Below are 23,476 nucleotides of genomic sequence, written 5' to 3'. Positions count from 1 at the left end.
GCCATCATTGTTTTATAACTCAGGCTTGTTGTGGCTTGTCATACCGTTAAACTGCTGTAGTATGTCAGTCATGTTAAAATACTTCTCCATATGAGGACGATGAAATCTAATACACATTATATCGCCAAGAGTGCTGGTACTAATAGTATATAGGTCCTCAGTGGGTTTGTAACAGCTATGACGCATTTCCTCTTCTACACCAGTCAAACCAGCCTCCATGACATCATTTACTTCTCATGCTCTCAGCTGTATTTTATATGATGAACTCCCCTCTGAGCCGTACAGGACTCTCAGCCTTTGGGCTGGGCGGGGGTCGCTCTCTTTACAGTCCTGTAAGTGCGCTTAATCAGATTTTCCTCGCGCGTGGACAGACCTCAGGGTCGTCATGGGTTTGACCACAAAAAGCCTGTTTGTTTTGCCAGGCAGACCTCTGGGTCATTCCATGCTACAATGCTAATTGGAACTAGCATAAGCTGGCTAATGAGCGCTAATTAGGCTAATGAATTAGTTTCAGAGTGTACAGCAGGCGTTATGGCAGCGGAGGAGGAGGGCGATGGGTGAAAAAACGGACGGGGACACATCTGGATGCACACAGATGCTGACGCATGCTTTTCCAAATCGCTGCGGGGGGGGGGGAATAAATACAAAGGGTGAAAGTTTGGGGGGCACACATGGATATAAACACACACACAATCCAGTCACACACTACTGATTCTTCTCTACAGCTTGTATCTGTCACTATACGCACGTGTGCACACATTATCATCCTCAAACACACACACACACACAGAAACATATGTGTATCCAACCCGCACACACTCCCCCTTCAACAAACACACTCTATCTCAGTCAGTCAGGAAGCAAAGATTCCCCCCTTTTTACCCGTAAACTCACTTAGCCTGCACATCTGTCGCACTCCCACGGGAACAAACACAACAATATGCTTCAACTTACACACTTGTGTTTATGAGGAGGACAAGGCTCTCGTTTAATTACTGCTGGAATCCGTCATTAGTCTGTTTGGGAGTTATTTACCAGACAAATGAGCACATCTGTGGCACGACATCCCTAATGATTAATAACTTTTAGAATCTTTGATGTACAATCAATGCATCTTAAAGGTTTATAGTCAAGTACATGAGGACACAATGGAGGAGGTTAGAGCTTTCTTTTCTCATAAATTGATAATTTGATGAAGCAGAGGGTTTACTTAAGGGTTTTTTCTGTTATAAAATCTCATCAGCACACACACTACAAAAAAGAAACACTCCCCTGGATTTTGTTACAGTCATCACCAGACCTCAGGACAGCCATTCTTCCACATACTCCTGCAGACACACACACATGCACAGAAACCCACCTTGGAAGACAAAGAAATTAGCGCGAGAGAAGCAGAGGGAGACGGGGGGAGAGGTCCGGGAGGCTAATGTAACAACAGTCTCAATAAGCAGTAAATTGGATCTCTTTTTCTCTGTTCCCTGGAAGACACTCAGGCTGCTTGTGGTTTTATGTTTTCATCACCCTGAAGCTCCTCGTTCAGGCGTCTGCTGGGTGCCCACATGGCACCAGATAGACCAGGTGGCAGCCCGCCAAGCGCAAGCACACCTCTGGGAATCTGGACTGCTGTAACAAAGAGCATTCAATCAATTACAGCACTAAACATACAATGTAAGGTACTTTACTTGATTATCTCCGTCTATGCATCTTTATTCTTCTATTTCTCGTGGAAATATTTCACTTTTTAGTCAACGTTGAGTTTCTCTGCTCTAAATTTAAGCCGCAAATGTTAGCATGCTAACACGCCTGCTAATAAATAGTAAGACTCTATCATTAGCCTACTTACCAGGCCATGGGTATCATTAGCTCACAATTTTTATGCAGGTTATAGATGGCTTTACATAAAACACATTTTGTGCCTCTGCTTTTGGTGTTATTAAAAGTGTACACTCCAGCAACCCCAGCGTTCCCTAAGGTAGCATAACACCTCCCGAGCTAATGCTCAGTCCTTGTCCTCCATTTTCTCCTGTGTTAGATAAACTGATTGTTAAAAGTAGAAACAATAAAGCTAAACTTAGTCGGCTAGGTTTTTTTCCAATTATCTTATGCAGAACTAAATAAAATATGCTCATGTAGAGTTTTCAGGTCTTGCGCATGTTTTAACAACTTGTAAGATGCTAACTCTGTGCTGCTGGGACATGTAGCTTTAGCCTTTTAATGTCATATCATGTCTGTAGGCATTGGGTACATTTGAGACAAGTCTTTCAAGGTTCTAAATTTAAAATGAGTCATTTAGAAACATTTTAAAAGAGACACCAGCCTATATAAAAGTTTTAAGCAAACGGTAGCGGTAAATAGCTAGCTAGCTAAAGCTAGAATGTGGGATACTTGCCACATTTACGTTAACAAAAATCAAAGATTATAGGCCAGAAATAAGAGTGTTTTTCAACTTCTTCGCTTAATAAAAGACAAATGAAACTGTTAATTTTAAATGATGCATTATCCAACATAATCATTTAACGCCAGGATGGAGAGCTTGTCAGGCTTAGCAACAGTAACACGCCTTTCCCATCGAAATTAGTGCGTTAACCGCCTGACGTCACAAACGTGCCGGAGACAGGGTTAGAAAACAGTGAAGCTGTTGCGGTGGGTAGGTGTTTATTGTATCTATTACTCATTCAGTCTGTTTATCAAATTCGGCGCAGACAAATTTGGAACGATGTTCGAGCGCTGCTCGGACGGAATTTGTAGCTGAGATGACGAGGAGACGCAGAGATAAGCGTGTCGACACAGGTTTTGTGTTCCCATCAGTGCTGATCGGAGCCGAGGCGATAATTACCCAGGTCTACTGCGGAGTCATTGACCCGGGCCTGAATGCCGATTGTAACCTTTCCCACTAAAGGTGTGTTAGCAGGTTTTTTGACCAGTGGGAAAGTGGCTTAAGAAACGGGGGAGGATGCAGAAATGAGGGTGTTTGATGAAGAGGTGAGCTGAGATGATGTCTGGTTGGAATAAAGTTTCCTAAATGACATATAACATTAGCTAGATTGTGTTTTTATATGTAGTACTAAATCGGTGTGTTTCCCTAACCCCCCTGTGTGCGTGTGGGTAAAGTGTCAATCCTGTGAAATAAAAGTTGCAAATGAAGGCACTTAATGATGTTGCCATTGGGGGCTGGCAGAGAAGTGTTTCTTAAATGCTTCACAGTTGTTGGACACGTGCGTTCAGATGCACTTAAACACTCTCCTACATGCATACAAAACACCAGGATGCACAAGCAGATGTCAGCTCCTGTACTTCCATACCTGAAGCTGTGTTTCTCTGTCTGCTTCGTTTTTTTTTCCCCGTATGTTCATTTTTATTTCCTCTGTTTTCCCTCCAAATATGACTCAAGCGAGCCTTTCCACTCGAGAATCATTTCACAGTTGTCACACAATCACTCTGTTTCTCTGTTTTTCTCTCACCCTACGTTCATTGTGTTATCTGTTTCACACATGCGCACAATCGTATTTACAATGGAGATGCACACACAATTGCAGGTGTGTGAGAAACATACAAACACACACACAGCCTGCAGGCTCGCAGCTCGAGCGAGGTTTCCCTCCGTCGGCTCAAGGTCACAGGAAGAGCGCGGTGGAAAGCCGTACGAAGGAGAAGAAAAGGAAGAGAGGATGAGTAAGATAGCAAAAGCAAGATGTGGCCTTCGAACCCTGCGCGAAGTGCGGACCAGCAGGAGGTTCAGGGGAGGAAGTTAGGAGAGGAGCACGGAGGCAGGAGGAGGGGATGTGCAGGTGGGTGTACACAGCAGGGGGAGTTCTCGTGGAGGCCTCCTCCTGCGACCTCCTCACCTCGTTCAGATCTCTGAGCTGCTGAAAAATATAGAATGATCTGTTTTTGGCACAAAGTGAATCATAATGAGGTTAAAGTGCGCAGCAGGTGAATCGCGTGGGAGGGTTGTTCTGGCGCTTTTTCACGAGAAATCTGCGTCCTGTACACCAGTGATTTTGCTTGAGAGTGTTTTCGGTTATAAAATCTGAGCGTAAAAGTTTTTCTTTTGACAGATTAGGTCAAAGCGAAACAAACAGAATGTATTAAACACACAGCAGAGAGAGGATCTGACACACACATGGCGCAGGGTATTAGATAAGACGTTTTACAGGCCTGTTGCGCGTTAAATCCACACATTGATATTCACTGCCATCAGATGTCGGCCTGTTTTGTGGGCTGTTATGCACACGCACACCCACACATGCTCAGACAAGCACACACATGCACAAACACACGCACACACATGCACAAACAGACAGCGTCCAGGCAGACAGCTGGTGGGGAAATATGGGCTAAGATAGCTTCTTCGTCTCCATCGACAGGTGACGGAACGTCAATGTGAGGGCGTGCAGCTGTCGCTTGTTCGCACCGCGTGTGTGTCTGCGAGTCTGTCGGTGTGTGCCCTGCGTGAATGTGTGTGTGTGTGTTATGTGCGGCACAGAACGTTATGCATGTAGGCGTAAATGAGGGTGGGATTTTTATCACAGGCTGCCATGTCCCCGCACTTCATTAGAGCTCGGCTGAAGAAGAGACAAGGCAGCATCTCAGCAGCAACATCAGCAATCACCATCAAGTGTGTGTGTGTGTGTGTGAGCGTAGTGCTTGGCTTCCAGCTTTGCCATGTCAGCTCGGTCCATATTCACAGGCGCTCGCAGAAGGCAGCATCAGCAATCACTGTCACGCTTGTGTACAAGCTACAGTACATCCACAGCATCATCAATAGAGCAGAATGTCCGTGCATGCAGAGTGTGTGTGCGCGCGCATGTACGTGTGTGTGTGTGTGTCCTGTAACCTTCACCTTGTAAAGACTACAGCTAAGTGAGAAATGATTTTCTGCCACAGTAGTCTCTTAACCCCCAACCTGTGAAACCCTGAGGGCTCATTATTTCCATTTTTTATTTTCACACGCAGAAAAGAAGTCATTGGTGGTGTTAGGGTTATTCTAAAAAATCTGATAAATTAATTATGCAGAAATCTCGATGTAAATTGATTCTTCAAATATCTTTCAGACTAACTTTCGGGGCATAGAGACAAAAAGTATGTGTGGGAAAATGTTCCTATTTGCAAGTGAAGATGCAGCCTGGTCAGGCCTGGTCTGCACACATAGCCGACATGGTAACTTCTAGGTCAGGGGTCAAACTTTTGTCCACCTGAGAGCTAAGTGTCCAAGAGCTACTTGCATTACATCGCTGTAACTGCTGGTGGCGCCCCGTGTTGATTCTTTTGTCGACTGAAACGTTGGTACCACACCAGGCGCACAAACTTGCTTTCCCACTCCCCGTGGAGATACTATGTTTAAGGCTTTTTCTTGGCATGGCCACCTTCATCGTCCATCATAAATCTGGCTAAACAGGCTAATAGCACCAAACTCCTCACTTTAGCTCAACTAGCGTACAGCGTAACTGACCCGACCTGTCGATGGAGGTCGCTGCAACATTGCTGTGATTGGTTCGGTTCAGACGTTGACAAACTTGCCAGGAGCATCACCGTTTTTTATTGACAGCTTATCGGCCTATCCTATTATTTTGTGTCTAAGGGGGTGGGACATCTGTGATTTGATTGAATTGAAGTGGGAAGAGGCTTTCAAGGTGCTTTTATCGTCGTTGGATTTTTTGTACAAAGCCTCTTGGCAAGCTACTAAAATCCAGGCCACGAGCTACCGGTTGAAGACGGTGTTATTTGTTATCTCTGTTTGTATATATAACAGAGATTGGGTGATAGAATCCACGCAGGCAGACATCACTGTGTCCAAATTTTGAGGAAGAAAGATGGAAGAAAGCAAGGAAGTGAGAATAAATGAAGATGGAGAAGGACGAGAGAATCAAAAAAAATCAAAAATCAAATGGGAGAAACTGTGAGATTGATGCGTTCAGTGACTCGGTAAAACACATACGCATTGAAGGAGAAAGCAAATACCTCATAAAAAAGAATATCTACGAATATCTCCCTTTGTCCGCCTGTGTAACGTAAAACAGTGTATACTCACCAACACGTACATTGCTCGTATGTAGCAGTGCTCACGTAAATGTCAAATCGTATAGAAAAGCCAGGTGCATTCAAATACCAACGCAAACTGGTGCACAGATGCACACAAGCTCACCATTTCTGTTCCACACGCAGAGCCAGCTGTGTGGTGGAAGCAGGTGTCACTCTCAGCTCATTACCCCTGGCAGGGTTGATCACCCTGTTTGGAGAGCAATAAGACACACCTCAGTGGAGAGATAGAGGGAGGAGGAGGAGAGAGAGAGGAGCAGTGAGGGGGAGAGAGAGAGGGAGAGAGAGAGAGGGAGGGAGGGAGCAGCGGCCTCCTGTATGTAGAGATAGAGGGGTTGAGAGAGGGAGCGCGTAGAGAAGAGGAGGTGTGCAAAGGAGCATGTTGGGCTCGAGCTAGGAGGAGGAGGGAAAGAGGGGAAAGGAGAGGCTGTTCAGCGAAAAAGAAACGGAAGCAAAATGTCAAATTTGAACAGATTTTTTTTAGTTTCAACCATCGATTCTATCAGTAATAACAACATATTGTAAGTTAAGTAAGGGATAACGTTTAGTGAGCAGGTTGTTATAGCGGAATGGAACCCCGACAGGGTGCACAGCACCAGGTGTTTCCTTTAATGTTTACTTCATGTGCCGTCTTCACTTTTGTAGACCTCTCTGTCGTAGCCTTCAGTTTTTGCATCGTTCAACCTTTATCGCTTTTTGCTGTTTTGTCTCTTTTCTTTTTTTCCCCTCTGTAAACAAGCTGACACCAAATTTACCGGACTTCTTTTGGCGGATTGATATGACTACAGTTAGTTCTCCGGATTGCGCGGTTAGAAAAGCATCCCTAGCAACGGTCTGTTCTTCATAACAACGGTCTGTTATGGAGAAATAACACACCTTGGAATGCCGTAATTGCCCAATCGGAATCAAGTATTTAACACAGCCGTGTAATAACGGCTTATAATTGAGACAATTTGCAAACATGCTACCTGAACATACCTGGAGAAGAAAGCAAACGTTAAGTGGAAAACCTTTACCTTTAACAAATTCGGGTCTTGATCAAGTTACACACATACTCAATTGCCCAGTGCAGTGAGTCATTTTAACGGACTTTTCAGGTGAGCTTACTTTCACTTTTACCGCCAGTGAAAGTGTTTTATGTTATCCGACAAAACTGTCGGCTTGTTTACAACCTGTCTTGGCAGGTGGTGATTTTTGCCTCATATAACTTCCTGGTACAGTGAAGTCGTTCTTGTAATAAACCTGAAGTGTCCTTTAAGTTATGACCAACAGACACAGTTGAGTTAAACAGCAACCAGAGCTCATAACACAGAAAGATGTGTCTTTGAAACTGCTGAAAACTTGTGTGTGTGTGTGTGAGTTGTTTTTCTCATGATGTGGAGATTTATCATCTTTTTACGCACTTGACTTGTTGTCATTGTGGGTACAACATACATTAAATTTAAGGGTATATAATTGTTTAATGTTGAGTAATGTTGAGTAAGTCTACAGGAAATTAAGGCTAATCCATGTTATGTCCCCTAAAGTGATAAAAACATGATTGTGTGTGTGGTGTGTCTGATTGATTTGTTTTTGATACATTTAAGGATGGAAATGTTGCGCGCAAAGCCGTGTGAATTTTGTGGCAAATATGTATTTAGAGTTCAAAAGTTTTGTTTTAGCTTTAATATATGTCCAACTATAATTTTCCTTGAAATATTAGCTATTGATGCATAATAAAAGAAAAGCTCATTAGAGCCAGACCAATAAACCAAAGAGCACTGACACATTTAATTTTTTCTGTTAAACTGTTTCTGAAAACAAATAACAGCGATTATCTGATACACTGCAGCAGAAGATCAGGCAATATAAAACAGTGATGGATGTTCTTTATGTATTTCTGTTATTACACACAAACGCATTCAAAATATGTTTTTCTTTATGTCAGTGAACTCATCATGTGTGTGTTTGTGCCTCTGCAGGTACGACTACAAGGAGATGCTCCACAACTCCACCTTCTGTTTGGTGCCCCGCGGCAGACGACTGGGCTCCTTTCGCTTCCTCGAGGCTCTGCAGGTAAACAAGCAACACACACACACACACACACACACACCTACTTTCCATCATGAGCGAGCACTGCATGTGCTGTAAATTCATGCCTACCAGCCATATTGCTGGAAAGAAACAGAATCCCATCCTCTCAACCTCCCACTTAGCATTTGTTGTCATGGTGCGATCTCTAACATGAAAGGTTCACTAAATCGTTACCACCTTAATTTTCAGACTAATAGTGTAATTATATAAACAAACCAGACCTTCACTGAGGAGATCAGCTGCTTCCTCCTGCCTCTAAAGTGTGTTTTACACGGTTACCGCTGGTTAATTTTGCAGCTGAACTGTTAATCGATGCGGTACTAAAAAAACGCAGACTGTGAGATGATCAAAGGGCAGCAAAAAAAAACTGAAGCCTGCTGGAGAACTGGTTTGATTTGGTTTGGATTTTAACATTAATTTAGAGGTAAACAGCTTTAATTGCCTAATTTCTGTGTAGTTAATACCCCCATCCCTGTAACCAAAATGTGTGGTTGATATTGAACCTCATAATAAGCAACCTCTTTATATCTCACCAGAAAGCTCCACTGTTCTGTTTTTTACTATCTATGAGCTTAAGAGTTTTGATATAGAGTTTCAGTTCATTTTTCTTGAAGCTTTTTTTGACTTTTCTGAAAGGCAGCTCTCTGGATTTTACCATCAAAGAAAAAAGTTTTAAAGAACTGCTCCAAAAATGAGGCACAAATCACCACCTGCCAGACAGGTTGTAAACAAGCCGACAGTTTTGTCGGATAATATAAAACACTTTCATTGGTGGTAAAAGTGAAAGTAAGCACATCTGAAAAGTCCGTTAAAATGACTCACTGCACTGGGAAATTGAGTATGTGTGCAACTTGATCAGGACAAGAATTTGTTAAAGGTAAAGGTTTTCCACTTAACGTTTGCTTTCTTCTCCAGGTATGTTCAGGTAAGCATGTTTGCAAATTGTCTCAATAATAAGCCGTTATTGCCCGGTTGTGTTAAATAATTGATTCCGATAGGGTAATTATGGCATTTCAAGGTCTGTTATTTCTCCATAACAGACCGTTGTTATGAAGAACAGACCGTTGCTAGGGATGCTTTCTAACCGTGCAATCCGGAGGACTATTGTAAATTATGTATATGTGCAACTTGATAAAGACCAGAATTTGGTATGAAAACAGGTAAAGACTTTGGGTAAAGGTTTCTTGTTCTCCAGATATGTTCAGGTAAGCATAGGTACATATACATCTGTCAAAGGATAACTTGGGGATTTTTCAACCTAGACCCTATTTTCCCACGTGTTTGTGTGTAAGTGACTAGTGGAGTCAACAATTATTGAAATCAATCCAGTATTCAGGGAGGGAGCACCGGCCGGCTGCCGCAAAATGAGATACAATGTAACTAAACGGGGCACCGCGCATACGCCAACATACAGCCACTAAAAGCACTTGTTTTTGCTACTGACAGGCTCAGATGGTTATAATAAGTGTCTGACAACACTGTGGCAGCCATGCTACTTTACCTTATGCTCTCTGTAACCAAGTCTCGCTCACGGATGAGTCTTGCGCTGAAATCTAGCGCGAGACCGTAGTTGTTGCAGGAAGAAGGAGAGAGGAGTGAGAGAAGTCGAAGACGAAGAGGGAGAGAGGATCTTCAGCCATGACAATCTTTTAGATAGCACTGAGCAACGCTTTCTGTACTCCAACATAACAAATGGCACTTCTACCTCTTCGTCTTCTCTCACTCCTCTCTTCTTCTTCCTGCAACAACTACGGTCTTGCGCGTTAAGTTATTTACAGCCACAAAGATGGTAACATTGCAGTTTTTTTGTGATCTTTACTGATCTCCAGTTACAGAATATACAATTGTTGCTGAAGTGTTGGAATCTTAAAATAGTTTCTGAACACAGAATTGCAGGTTTTTCTTGCTTTAAATCAATGCGAAGTTTGTTAATGTTAAGTGAAGGTTATGGGTTAAAATTCCTCCACACAATTTTCTGTCACACTTCACCATATGACCATAATAACTTGTGAAGTTATTTCCACCCATCCAGAGTGATTTTCTAACACTGGATCTGCGTTTACTTCCACTTTACTCAAACCTCTCTAACTCACACTTCACATCTTGTTCCCCCCGTTCATCCATTTCTATAACTGCACCGCTCTCTTCCGCATTACTACTGCACTGTCCTTTACCTCTCCTCACCGCACGCTGCCGTCTACGGAGTGCTCCCACATAAGTGCGCTTATCTCGCTATCGGCTGCCACACACACATGACGGCGCACTTCACTCAGGAGGCAAAAATGTCCTCTCGTCTCTCCTCTACCTTTTTCCATTTGTCTGAATCGCTCCATCCATCGACTCGCTCCGTCTACAGGAAGACAGCGGGAGAGTATTTACAGGCTTTGGTCTTTGCATGAGAAAGCAGTTTCTAATAGAGGTCAACTCCGTGCATGTGTGTGTGTTTATTTGTGTGCGCCTGGGGTTGTTTATGAGTCCGTATATATCTGTATGCATGGGCTTGTGTGTGTGTGTGTGTTTGAGGCAGCAGCAGAGCCCGCGGGCCAGCTCTGGTTTAGCTGACACCTTTATGACCCGGGAGTGACAGGGCCGTCATTACATCAAACTCCCACCACGAACACACGGACACACACGCAAACACACACAGCAGCTGTTCCCTCTACCTCTCCTCTCATCCCTCCATCCCTCTGCCACTCCTCTGCCAAAGGTCACATTCAGCTCCTCTACCTCCCCTTCTTTTCATCTTTTTTTAAACATCTATTTATCCACTTTCTTCTGCCTTTTGATCTTTTTAAATTCTCCCCTTTCTCATGTCTCATTATTAATTAACTCTCCCGCAGCTGAGTAAACAAATTTAGAAATTGACGCGTTAACAGGTGCATCTGTTAGAAAACAAACGGACATCAAAGCGAGATAATCTCTTTCAAGACGACGTCAAAACAATCGGAATAGACAGAATGTGGTTGTTTTCTTTGATTTCAAAGGCTCATGAACGATTCAAACATTTTTAGAAATCAAACAAACAAACAGAATTAAAAAAAAAAGAACAATTAAGCATGTTTTTAGAAATTCTATTTGTGCATGTTTGAGCTCTTGTGTAGCAGCAGAGTGGATAAATGTTTTCTGGTTCATGTAAATCCAGGCGGCTGCTTATTCCCCAGCTTTAAACTTCTATTTTTAACTTCAGAATATCTGAGTCTTTGTGATCTGCTCTCGACAAACGGATGATTTTTTGCTTCGTATTCACATCAGTCATCTTTTTACTGGAACCGTCGCTATCTGTGACTTTACGCAGTCGGCCTGCTTTGCTTATCTAGATTTGTAGTTGAAGCTTATTTCTGTTATCTGATTGCTCGGCTGAGTTGCTTTGAGGTCATGTTGGATGGAAAGCTTTTCAACCATCATCCTGACATGTGAGCTGTTGTATTAAAGTGGCACAAATTATTTTTAATATGAACCTTGGGCCAAATGGCTTCGAGAAATGTGAAAGGGATCACTGAAAACGGTGAATAAATAAAGAATTATCAACAGTTCCCCTTAGCTCTAGTTAGCTTTTAAGCTAACTGTTCGGGTTTTAGGGCCTGCAGCTTTAATGTTTTGGTTCGCTCTCAGTGTTTTGAGCAGCAGGCAGCGGTTTTCAAGGTTAAGAGCCACTGTGGACCAAACAGTGGACAGACATTGTGCAACATTTAACACCAGAGCTGCAGATATATCCCAGGACAAGTGGCAACAAAATAAAGCTAAAAGGAATATTGGACAAACATTCATCAGCAGGAGGAGAATGCTAATCATCTGTGTCTACTGGATAATACTTATAGTATAGTATATATATGTTTTGTTTGCAGCCTCAAATTGGCTGAAAAATCTATGAAAGCAACTCTAATTACATCATGTGACGCTGCTGTGAGAAACTTTTGGTTTGTGTTGTTTGGCGCCCCCTGTGGACAAATGCTTAAGTGGTGGTTTATAACAAAAACTCACTTTAAACTTTTGCCCTGGACAATGTAATGCAGCGTGCAGTTAATCGCTTCATCTGACACCTACCCCCCCACCAGCAGCTTCAGGCATTAAAATAACTATATAGAAATAATCAATCTTCTCGCTGATGGTCTGGTTTGCTTTTGTCGCTCATATCGAGTCATCAGATTTAATTTCAGTCTGTTTCATAACCAGTGAAAAACACCTCACAGGAGCTTTAATAGTTTCAAATATCCGCCATTTAGAAATTGATCAGGATTCAATCCATCGCATTTTTTCTCCCATAATTCAGATGAAAAATTTGATTACATTTGTCGTATGCCAATTTTCAGGCAGCCGCTTCTCCCCTCAGTTCAGCCCTTTGAAGAGAAATCTGCTCTGAAACAGCATCCAGCCTGTAGCAGATAAAGCTGGCATCTATTGAGACACGAGTAAAAACACACAATCAGCAGTAATAGGCCGTGTTCTGCATGTATTATTGTTGTCACTCCCCTCCTTGGCTGCTACAAACCTCAGTAGTGAGCTTGTGTATGATATCACACCAAAGAAAATCCACTTTTTGCCAAATTTTGGCACAAACGCAACGGATCCCTGACAAACACTTATTGATCAATTGTGATACCATCCATTCATTGTGACATTATATAAAGAGCTGCAAATTACAGCTCTGATAATCAGGATCAATATGTGGCATAACAGGCGTGATTTATCTGTCGCTGTGATTGTGTTTGTAAAGGATTCCTCTCTTTCTGTGTGTCTCTCAGGCCGCGTGTGTGCCGGTGATGCTGAGTAACGGCTGGGAGCTGCCTTTCTCCGAGATTATCGACTGGAACACGGCCGCAGTCATCGGCGACGAGAGGCTCCTGCTGCAGGTAACAACCCGAGGACGACACTCGCACGAAGCCACATGCTCTGTGTGTCACCTGGAAACTGTACGCAGCACCTGAAACAAAAACCTGTCTCTGACTGCCCTATCCCTCGCACACACTCAATTTCCTCACTGATTCTGTCCGAGATCCGTTTGCGTTTTGTTTTCCGGTGAAGTGGTTGTCAGCTTAACGGAACTCGAGAAGCATACCAAGTCCTTGACTGCTTGAAAATGTCACTCAGAGCCTCACGTTGTTGTACGAGGGTGCAAATAAATAGGACGAGCAAATGGCTGGAATAGCTTGAACTTCATGGGGGAAAAGTAATTATATGCCCATTAAATCTTAATTTGAATGAAGTGTGTAATAATATTGTTTGACATTGAGTTTTATTATGAAAGAGCTCACTGTCTGCAGCACCAGAGCGTCTGAGCCGTCCTCTGTGGACTCGCGTATTTCATAACACTAAAGTGGGACAGGATGCGTGCTGCATACAGTCATATTAATGTATGTGTTTCACTTTATGTAGGACACCTGTGCTGTACAGGAGAAGAAATACATACAGCACTTTTTCAGTACAAATAGGCCGTGGACGAACAGTATTCAGTGGATTAAAAGTTAATTGGACATTATTCCTCCTTTATTGTGACAAACAGACTCCCAGAAGGACGAAACCAAACAGATGAAAGTATTCACTTAAAGGTCTAATCTCGAAGATTTCATTTGCGTTCTCTTTAGCAGCACCTAATGGCAATAAATTGTAATTGTGGGAATAAACTTTCCAATTTAACCAAACGTCCACGGTTGGCCTTTGTAAAGGTTGTAACTCTTAAATTTTCCTGGTTGACAGTCACTTTCCTTTTTAGACTGTTTGCTTCATCTGAGCGTCGAGTTTGTTTCTTTTTCTTTGGATTTTCACTTATTGTTGAAGTTGTATCTGTAGTCATCCATCTTTTCTTTGTTTGTTCGGCCATAGTAGATTACTGTTTACTCGCAACACTTGCAGAGACCGGAAAAGCAGCCGCTTAGCTCCGCCTACCCTCTCTGGCAGACCAACCACTGCTGGCTGATGGAAAACGCGTCACTAACTGGGCGCCGCTTGTGATTTTTTCCACGAAAGTTTGTCCATTGTGTTACCTTATTCGGACAGACATTTTTCTAAATGAAAATCTTCGAGATTATACCTTTTAAGCAGCAAAAAGCAGTCACTAAATAAATAGCTGTGTCAGCTAGTTAGCTTAGCTTAGCACAAAGACTAGAAACAGCTGCCCTCAATTTGTCCAAAGGTAACAAAATATACCTTTCATCCCCCTTTTACAGAAACCAAAGTTTAAAAAGAAATACTGTTATACGGACACTTGTGTGCCTGTTTCTTTGTCCAAACCACCTAAGCATCACACCTGACATAAAATGGCCCGTAAAACATCTGATTTGTTTTTACACTTTCCATTCTTCATTCTATGCTAAGCTAACTGTTGCTGACATTAGCTTCAAATTTGTGGTACAGGCATGATGGTGGTTTTGATCCTCGGCTAACTCAAGGCAAAAAAGCCAACTAGCTACCTCCTAGCTAGCAAACTTATTCTATTATGTACAAAAGCACTTGGAATATAGTGACACTTTAGCCAGAGGATCTCACATTTAGTTAACTTCTCCACCTCAGAAACGTGGCTCGACAAAAACACTCTCAGCACGAGGTCCCTCATACTTGTTGTTTCCCATGTTCTCAACCACATCTCGCGGTCTTCCCAGTGGATGGAGCTGCTCAGATGTCATGGCGATCGTTAAAGTTGTAACCGCGACACTTAAACTGTTAAGAATCCAATTATGTTCCAAACACACAAAAAAAATGTAATTTCATTGTTATAGTGCTGTAAACCTTTTGCCTAATGGTTCAGTATGCACGCTGACAAAGGAAATGTGGCTCCATTTAAGGATGATGAGGAACTCTGGGATCGGCTCATAAACATCCAGTGAATTGAAAGTGCGCGTATGGATGGAGTCAGAGGGCAGTGATCAAAACATTAAACATCCGAGCAAAGTTTAATGTGATGACAGGATGATGTGGATGAATTGACTGGGTCATTTAAAGCCGTAAAAGGCCTTCAAATAAAAAAACAGGTCAATATCAAACTGTTAACTTCACACTTCTTGTAAGCAAAATGTTGAAATGCTTGTCACCTTGATGTTTAACATTTAAAGCCTTCAAAGACTCACCACTAACTCACAGGGACTTTCCATCCTCGACTTCTCGCTCGTCTTGTGAGCCGCTTCAAAACTTGCACTTGACCCAAATTACTCCTCCGAAGAGCCTGCGATGTCGTCTTCAGCCTACAGTCCATCAGGCCTCCACACCTCATTGTGCTTTATCTCCTGATGGGGATTTCCTTTAATCTTCCTGTCTCGGATAAACACCGACTGACTGACTGTTTGTCGTCCACAGATTCCCACCACTGTGCGCTCCATCCACCAGGATAAGATCCTGTCCCTCAGACAGCAGACCCAGTTCCTCTGGGAGGCCTACTTCTCGTCGGTGGAAAAGATAGTGCTGACCACGCTGGAGGTGAGGATTCAACACGCACATATACACAACCACCTGTACTTAAGGCCTCTCTGTGCTTCTCTCTCCTGCTCCTCCGTCATCAATCTTTCTCTCAGAGGGCTGCAGTGTCACAGCAGACTCCCAGCAATCTTTGCTCTCAGGCCGCTCTCGAGTCTCTCTTGTGTTCGGCTGAAACAAAATAAAAGGTCGGAAAGTTTACAGAGCCAAGAGAGGAAGTCTCAGCACATGCTCAAGGACAATTTCTCTCAAGCTGCTTTCTGTTTAAATCAAAGTGAACAGGATATTGGATTTAAGATGCGACTTCCTGTAGGCTTTTTTCTTTGAAACTACTGTTAAATCTCATTTTCTCCAGTAGTATTGTCAATAGGAGCAGAAATCATCATTACTAGCAGTGTCTGTAGATGTAGGTTTTGTAACAGCACAGATAGTGATAGTACAGTAGATGTAGAAGTGGAAGTTCTAGTTGAAAAGATATTGACCAGTTGTCTATTGTTTCTTACTTGAAGCAGTTCAGCCCTAAGCAGTGTGTAAGAGAGTGTTAAAGCTTTAAGGGTTAACTATTGCTTCTCACAGAGAAATCTTCATGAAGTCTTTTAAAGGCAATGGGAACTACTCAAACAGCCCCTGTAGCATATTACACACCAGAATAGTCCATCTTTATAATGTATGTCACGTTTTTAGATATCGCTGAAAGCCTGGAAATGGTCAAAGCAAACTAGTTCATACAACCTGACCTCTGACCAAGACAACAGTGTGTTATACCGCTTATCACGTGGGCGGGCTGGAGCCTATCCAGCTGTCATTGGGCGAGAGGCGGGGTAAAACCTGGACTGATCGGCAGTCAATCACAGGGCACGCAAATCGTGTTCCGGCGCTGCGGAAGCAAAACGTGCGCGAGATGTAAACAATAAGCTTGTGCTTCAAATCCACCCTGTCAGCGCCGCTGTTTACACAGACACCGTTTCGCCTCTGTTACTACCTCCGATGCCGGCTCAGAGGGGGAACGACTTTGCCCCACCATTCAGCCTCCGTACGTTCTACATAGAAGACGGAACATAACAGAGGCGTAATAATCCCGCCTTGAACTGGCAGTGTAAAAAGCCCTTTAGAGACAGACAACCTTTCACACTCACACCTACGGGCACCATTTAACCTCTAGAGCATGTCTTTGGACGGTGGGAGGAAGCCTGAGTAAGGAGCCCATGCATGCATGCCAAGAACATGCAAACCTTCTAGCGACAGCGCTAACCAGCGCAAACCAGCGCTAACCAGCGCACCACCGCGCAGCCCCTGTTCCAAACGGCCATAATGAAAAACGAGAGGTTAAAAAGAGTGCAGACATTGCCACCTCTGCACACCTGGCTAATTGCTGCATAAAGCGGATGTGCTTATATGATTTGTGTTTACAATCGTGACAAAAATTGTTGAACAAAAAGCCTTGGAGGGTGGAGATCCTTTGAACAACCTGTGAAGCCCTCTGTCTGAAGTCCAAACATCCTCTAATGTAAACTTGAATGGCAACTTTTGGCTCGAAATACTTAAAAGTTTAATTGTGTGAGAAGATTGGATTTATTCTTTCTCTCCTTCCAAAAAAACTAGTGTCTGTTGAATTTGATCCCCTCCAGGCTGCTGTTCTTCCTGAAGGACAAAACCTGCAAACTGCAAAACGTGTCCCCTGCTCAAATGACAGATTCAGGCTGAGTGCCACTTCGAGTTCAGAAGCTGCCCTCCTTCCTCTGACCTCCTACTGTCACTTTATTAACAACAACCCAGTCTGGGAAAAAAAGCAGCGAGAGGAAAAGAAGTTCATCCATGCAGCCAGCTCCTTCATTATTCAGTTTAAACAAGTTGTTTATAGATGCCGGGATAACACCTGAGCTTAGCGCTAGCGCCATGCTGTGCTTACAAATGTCTTCTTCTCCGCGCCTCGTCTCTCGCCCGAGTATCCCATCACGCATTTAATTTCCTCTCTCACTGCGTCGCTAAAGCCTCGGAGCAAGATCCCCGTCAATGCGACAATCCTGCTCTCAGTATACCCTCGCAAATCCTACATCTGAATTTGACTTTGTAGGACACACACGAGCACCTTCTCACACACACACACACACACACACACACACGGTATCTAGATTCTGTCAGATTTTAGCTAGCTCTGCATGTCTGCTCCGTTTGTTATCTCAGTGTGCGATATCACACTAACACACACACACACACACACACGCCGAGTCAAAAAACACATCTCCATATGTCAAGGTGTGTCAGCCCAGATACACATGGCACCACCCAGGCATAACCCCGCTGACATGATGTCACTCCGCACTAAAGAGCAAGGTGACACGGCGAAAGCCTGTGACTCAGTGTGTGTGTGACTGTGTGTGTGTGCGCAATTTGTCGGTGTGTGTTAGCAGGGGCTAAACTCTTAATCCTGACTGACTGTCCTGTAAAAAAGTGCGAGGGGAGAGGAGAGCGGTGGGAGAGAGGGAGAGGGTGATGAGGAGATTGGGTGACATATGTAAATGGCGTTGCTTTGGCAGCCCCCGAGATAACGAGCGACATGGTTTATTCATCCTCCTCCTCCTCCTCTCTGCAGATCTGTGACGATACACACACACACGCGCGCCCGCGCGAGCGCTCCGATATCTTGACAGATTGAATCTCCTCGCACACACTCACAAACACACTTTTTATTGACTTCCATCCACTCCAAACTCTCTGCGTGTGTGTGTGCGCGAGCGGGCAGGAAACGCATTTCAACCTATCATGCGGTGTTTCCTGTCAGGAAGCGGACGTGTTTCGACCAATCACAAGGTCAATATAGCCGAGTCTCGGTCTGTTTCTGCCGGTACACCTATTAAACCCACCTATTAAACCCCGAGCTCGCTCTGTGCTCCCGGAGAAGCAGGATTTATCTATCATGCTCTAATTGGTTGATTGTGGCTGTTCTGGGCTGAGATTGAGTCGTCCATCATGTCCCGACTGAAGGGGCTGCCGACGGGGGAGGAGCTGCAGCCAAGCGAGCAAAATTGCCCCTCATAAGGTGTGAGGGCTCGGGGTTTTTAAGGTGGCAGGCTGTGTTTTTATAGAGAAGTTAACGGATTCTGAGTTAATCTTTTTGGTGGAGGTAAATGGTTATCGACTCCCCTCAGGGACGAGTAGAAAAACCTCACAAGGTGCTTTTTTTCCCCTTCACTTCCCCGACTTCCTGTGATGAATTTTAATGCAGCTTTTCTCAATATTATTACAGTACGCCTCCTCCAGCTATGACATTAACTTATTTTTACAATTAAGCTTTAAGCTGCTCAGCCCCCTGACTCCTTTTACCGACTTTAGTAAGTGTAATTTGGTAATCAAGTTGTTTTTTTAATATTTAAATAAGTTTCAAAATGATAAAATCTGCAAAACAAATTTAGATATTTGGCTAAGACTTATATCTACCGGATATCATGCTCAGGGTTGGAGGCTCAGGTTGTCATCCACATTTCACGTAACTTACACATCATTAACATTTCAACACTCCTTGATGATCGGCAACTAAAAGAATTGGACAGCAAAAATCTGGAGGGAATAATTCAAGTAAAAGAGCCCTTTAGCTACGACAGCTAACGTTAGCATTAAGCCACTAAGGCGACTAGATAATTTAACTGTTAGCTAGCTAAGTGGCTAAAGGCTAATAATATTATTTGGTAATGATATAACAGGAAAGGAATACATTTACTAGCACAGGTAATCTTTATTGCTGTTTTAATATTAATTTCTAGCTAACGTCATATTAGCTAGGAAGTGGTTGAATGCTAGCTTTAGCTTTAGCTGTTGTCTTACAGTAGCTAATGGGTTGTTAAAGATGTCGTCTTCGCTCCCGATGTCTCTCCATAATTTTATGTCAAAGGTCATTTTGAGTTTCTTGTTGACCAAGAAGTGTTGTGACAATTTGTCAGATAACATTGATACAATTTACAACTTTGAACACCGCAGAGCAACAACATAGCAGCATTTAAGCTTTCCACCCCGAGATGGACGTCAGGGGAAAATGGCCGCCATATTAATATGGTAAATGGAAAAAGACAAAGTAACTTTCTGACAGAGCAACAGAAGAGCGATCACTCTCCAGGACACACTTAAAAGAAGAGGAGCCTGATTTACAGTAGACAGAAGAGGCAGTGGTAGAAGTACATTAACGAGGAAATAATGTTACAGTTGAAACAACAAGAAGGTTTGAGTTCACTTTCTTTTTTGCAACATTAAAGTTTATATCTCAAAGATCTTATTTTGTCTTTAGCGGCACCTATGGCGGGTTCGCATGTGCGACGTCCATGGTTGGCTCCGGTTGTAACTCTTGATTTTCCTCGCTGACGGTCGCTTTCCTGTTTAGACTGTTTGCTTCATGTGAGCGTCGAGTTTGTTTCTTTTTCTTTAGGATTTTCACTTAATTTTGAAGTTGTATCTGTAGTCATCAATCTTTTCTTTGTTCAGCCATAGTAGATTACTGTTTACTCGCAACACTAGCAGAGACCGTAAAAGCAGCTGCTAAGCTCCGCCTACCCTCTCTGGCAGACCAACCACTGCTGGCTGATGGAAAACACGTCACTAACTGGGCACCGCTTGGGATTTTTTCAGTCAAAGTCTCCATCAAAGAAACGTCTCTCTACTGGCACTTCATACTTAATTCCACTTAAAGAGAAACACTAAGTAGTTTCTTTTCTAGTCTAATGTGCGTTTCTTGCTGTTTGATGGAGGTTGATGGTTATTGACGGACAAGTAGAAACACTCACACTGGCTTTTTTTCCCCTTTCCTACGCGTCCCGGCCTACCTGTGATGAATTGTTATGTCGCTTTGTCAATATTATTACAACACCCCCCTCCGGCTATATCATTAACTTTTTTTTCCCCACCTCAGCTATCAGGCCCCCTCCGTCCTTTTGACTTACCAAGCCAGCAGCCGTCACCCCCCGATTCAACAGCGGCTATAAAACACGGCCGCAAAGCCTGTGTCTGTTTTACTGAAGCAATTTAGCATGGCTCAAGGGCAAGGCAGCAATTCCTCTCCCCTCCGCCTCTTACAGCAGTGTCCGACTGTTTGACTGACGGCTCTATTTGTGCGCAGAAAGGATCGGGGGCAGGTCTGACTGACTGCTGCTCAGATACAGCTGATGACTCTGTCTGCCTCTGACTTCCTGATCTGTTTGCAAGAAAGAAAAAAAAAAAAGCAAAGACCTCCGTTTGGTTTGTCTGCCGGGGAAATATTACACAATAAGATATATTTCCTTCAGCTCAGCTTTGTGCAGCGGCAATTCACTCTTGACACAATCGATAGCTGCTATTGAGGTGATACAAAGCAAACATTTGGAAAGCTCAGCCGGCTTCTAACTTTCATCTAACGCCCACAGACTCACTTTTATAACAGTTCTTCTGCGGCTCGATTTCACTGACGGCTTTTTGAGTAATGCTCTGAATATCGCTGAATTAAAATGGGTTATGTGAATTTGGAAGATTAGCCCTGTTGGTATTAATTCACATTTATCTGCTTCTTGGCAATTTTGTGTGAAAACTTTGCAGCGCGAGATGTTTTATAGGTGCGATTACAAGGCTCGTTGATCAAATCCGTAATATTTCAGCCGCCGTAATCTCAGAGGCAAACATTTGCCGCTTTCATCAACACAAATATTTCAGATTTTTATGAGTCCTCTGTGATCCGAGCGGAATTACATTTGAAGGAAGAGTTTGTGTTTGTTGCAAAAGGCTCGAAATGCGGAGAAAGTCTCACAAATCTCCTGAAGAATACAGAAACTCTGCTGTGATCAAACTGAGGTTTCATCCTGGAATCAGACAGTGTGTCCGTTTATTTCTTTGTGGCTGTCAAAGCGACTCTGTCTCCTCCTCTAAAGTTTGTCCTGAAGTCTCAATTAGAAAAGCTTCAAAGTCAGATCTAACTTTTATTTTCCACAACTTTGTCAGAATCAGAAGCTTTCTGTTGTTAGATTGGTGATTCATGAAGCTGCTAGACGTGTTGTGCGTCATCTTGTATTAGTTTCTCTGTTACTCAGCGTGATGGACAGAATTCTTTTAATGAAGCTCTGGAGCAGGTCGATTGTTTGGCTCCTGCTTGCAGCGTTGTCCACGGTTTGAAGCACGTGGCTGATCAGATTGCCTGGCCCCACGAAGAGTTGCAAGCACTGTTGCACTTCACATTTAATAAATGTACTTGTTCAGTCCTAAGGAGTAAATTCGGCAAGTCAATCGGATGAACAGTTTGGAGGAAAGACAGAAAGACACATAGCTTCCTTCTGTTGTAGTTCGAGGATTGTCCCAGAGGAGAAGTGTATAATGTGGTGCAAAGTCTAACAACAATAAGATGAGGTCAAAGCCTAGCGTGTGGCTGACTGCATCAGGTCAATGTGCGCTTTTGTGGGCGATGTGTTACAAGGACTGTCCTTATGAGGCCGATGACAATGTGTTTGAAAGCAGGTGCGCGCTGCGGACGTAGGCGAGGACAGCGGACGAGCAGCGGAGGAGCAGCCCCGCCTACTCCCCGAACAAAGTATCCAGAGCCATGTAGAGAGAGAGTCACGTCAGTGGAGGTCCAATATCCTCCATGAGCCGCCATTGTGATGGCGCAACTCTCTCTCTCTATGGCTCTGAAAGTGCCGTCACTCACTCACTCATTAAGTCAGTCACTTAGTCACCCGTATCTTATGCAGCCTAACCCATATTAGGGAGAAAACAGAGACAATTTTAGCATCTTCTGTTTTGATTTGACCCCTTTTTTTCCCCCTCTGCCAAGTTGTTGGAGTATAACCTTTAATATAGATGTAGTTTTAATTGCCGCATTGAAGGTTGGTCAGTGATGTCGACCACAGAAACATGTGTCTTCAGATGAAGAGGTCATATGAAATGCTCCATCCTGAGATCTTTGGTTCAGCAGAGGAGGAACTGCAGGAGGAGCATGAGTAGTGATCACTTTCTGAGGACAGACATAGAAGAAGAGGTGCTTCATTACGGACAGACAGAAGGAGCAGCAGAGTCACAGTGAGAGATACCAGAAGGTTTGACTGGGTTCATTTTCATATTAACCCTCCCTTGTTGTCCATTCAGCCCCATCATGAACGATCTAAATCAGACATTCTCAACCTGTGGGCCGCGTTCCCCTGGTGGGCTGCAAGGGTATTGCAAGTGGGGCGCCAAATCATTTGCAAAAACATTTAATTATTTTAAAAAAATAAAGTTTTTTAATATTTTAAAACAAAATGATTTTTAAAAACATTTTAAATATTTAATATTTGAAACATAAAAAAACTCCTGTCATTGTTTTTTATCGTATTAGGCCTATCAATATGTATGAGTATGTAATCAGTTATTGGTTAATCAGCCCATTGCAGGCAGCCCCTCTTGTACTTTCTGATTTCTGTGGTGATGGACAGCTCCTTTTATAAAAGTGCCCTGAGAATGCATTATTTGGCCTCCGTATTGTTTATGGTCGTATGTGGGCTGCAAACATTTTTCAGATTTTCACTGGTCCATGAGTCGGAACAGGTTGGGAGCCGCTGATCTGAAGAGTTAATCTGTAGTTTAATGTGTGTTTCTTGTTTGCAGATCATCCAGGACCGCGTGTTGGAGCACAGCTCCCGGAGCAGCCTGATGTGGAACAGCCACCCTGGGGGGCTCTTCGCCGTGCCGCAGTACTCTGGATACCTGGGAGACTTCCCCTTCTACTACGCCACGCTGGGTCAGTAACACACACACACACACACACACACACACACACACACACACACACACACACACACACACACACACAAGCAAGGACACATCATTGACTGTTCGAAGTGGTGTTACATAACAGCCTCATGCTTCTGAACACCTGTGCAGTTGTGAACTTATCTATGGGGGTGGGTCTGAAAAGTTTCCCCATCATTCGTCACTCCAGCACTTCCCAGAGGTTTCCGTCCAGCTGCTGTAGTGT

General features: G+C 43.4%; 1 protein-coding gene across 1 annotated transcript in view; it reads left to right on the top strand.

The window, feature by feature from the left end:
• The window catches only part of ext1b (exostosin glycosyltransferase 1b), a 137,382-nt gene that overhangs the window by 85,080 nt on the left and 28,826 nt on the right, over positions 1-23,476 (top strand). The window contains exons 2-5 of the mRNA XM_069680964.1: positions 8,001-8,094; positions 12,855-12,962; positions 15,400-15,519; positions 23,107-23,239. Of these exons, the coding sequence (XP_069537065.1) occupies positions 8,001-8,094; positions 12,855-12,962; positions 15,400-15,519; positions 23,107-23,239 (455 nt within the window). The remainder of the gene's footprint in view (positions 1-8,000; positions 8,095-12,854; positions 12,963-15,399; positions 15,520-23,106; positions 23,240-23,476) is intronic.

This window comes from Semicossyphus pulcher, unplaced genomic scaffold (genome assembly GCF_022749685.1).
Source record: "Semicossyphus pulcher isolate SPU_LCO1_2020_fin unplaced genomic scaffold, fSemPul1.0.p SCAF_5, whole genome shotgun sequence".
Classification (NCBI taxonomy): domain Eukaryota; kingdom Metazoa; phylum Chordata; class Actinopteri; order Labriformes; family Labridae; genus Semicossyphus; species Semicossyphus pulcher.
This window is presented reverse-complemented; position numbering and strand designations above follow the sequence as displayed.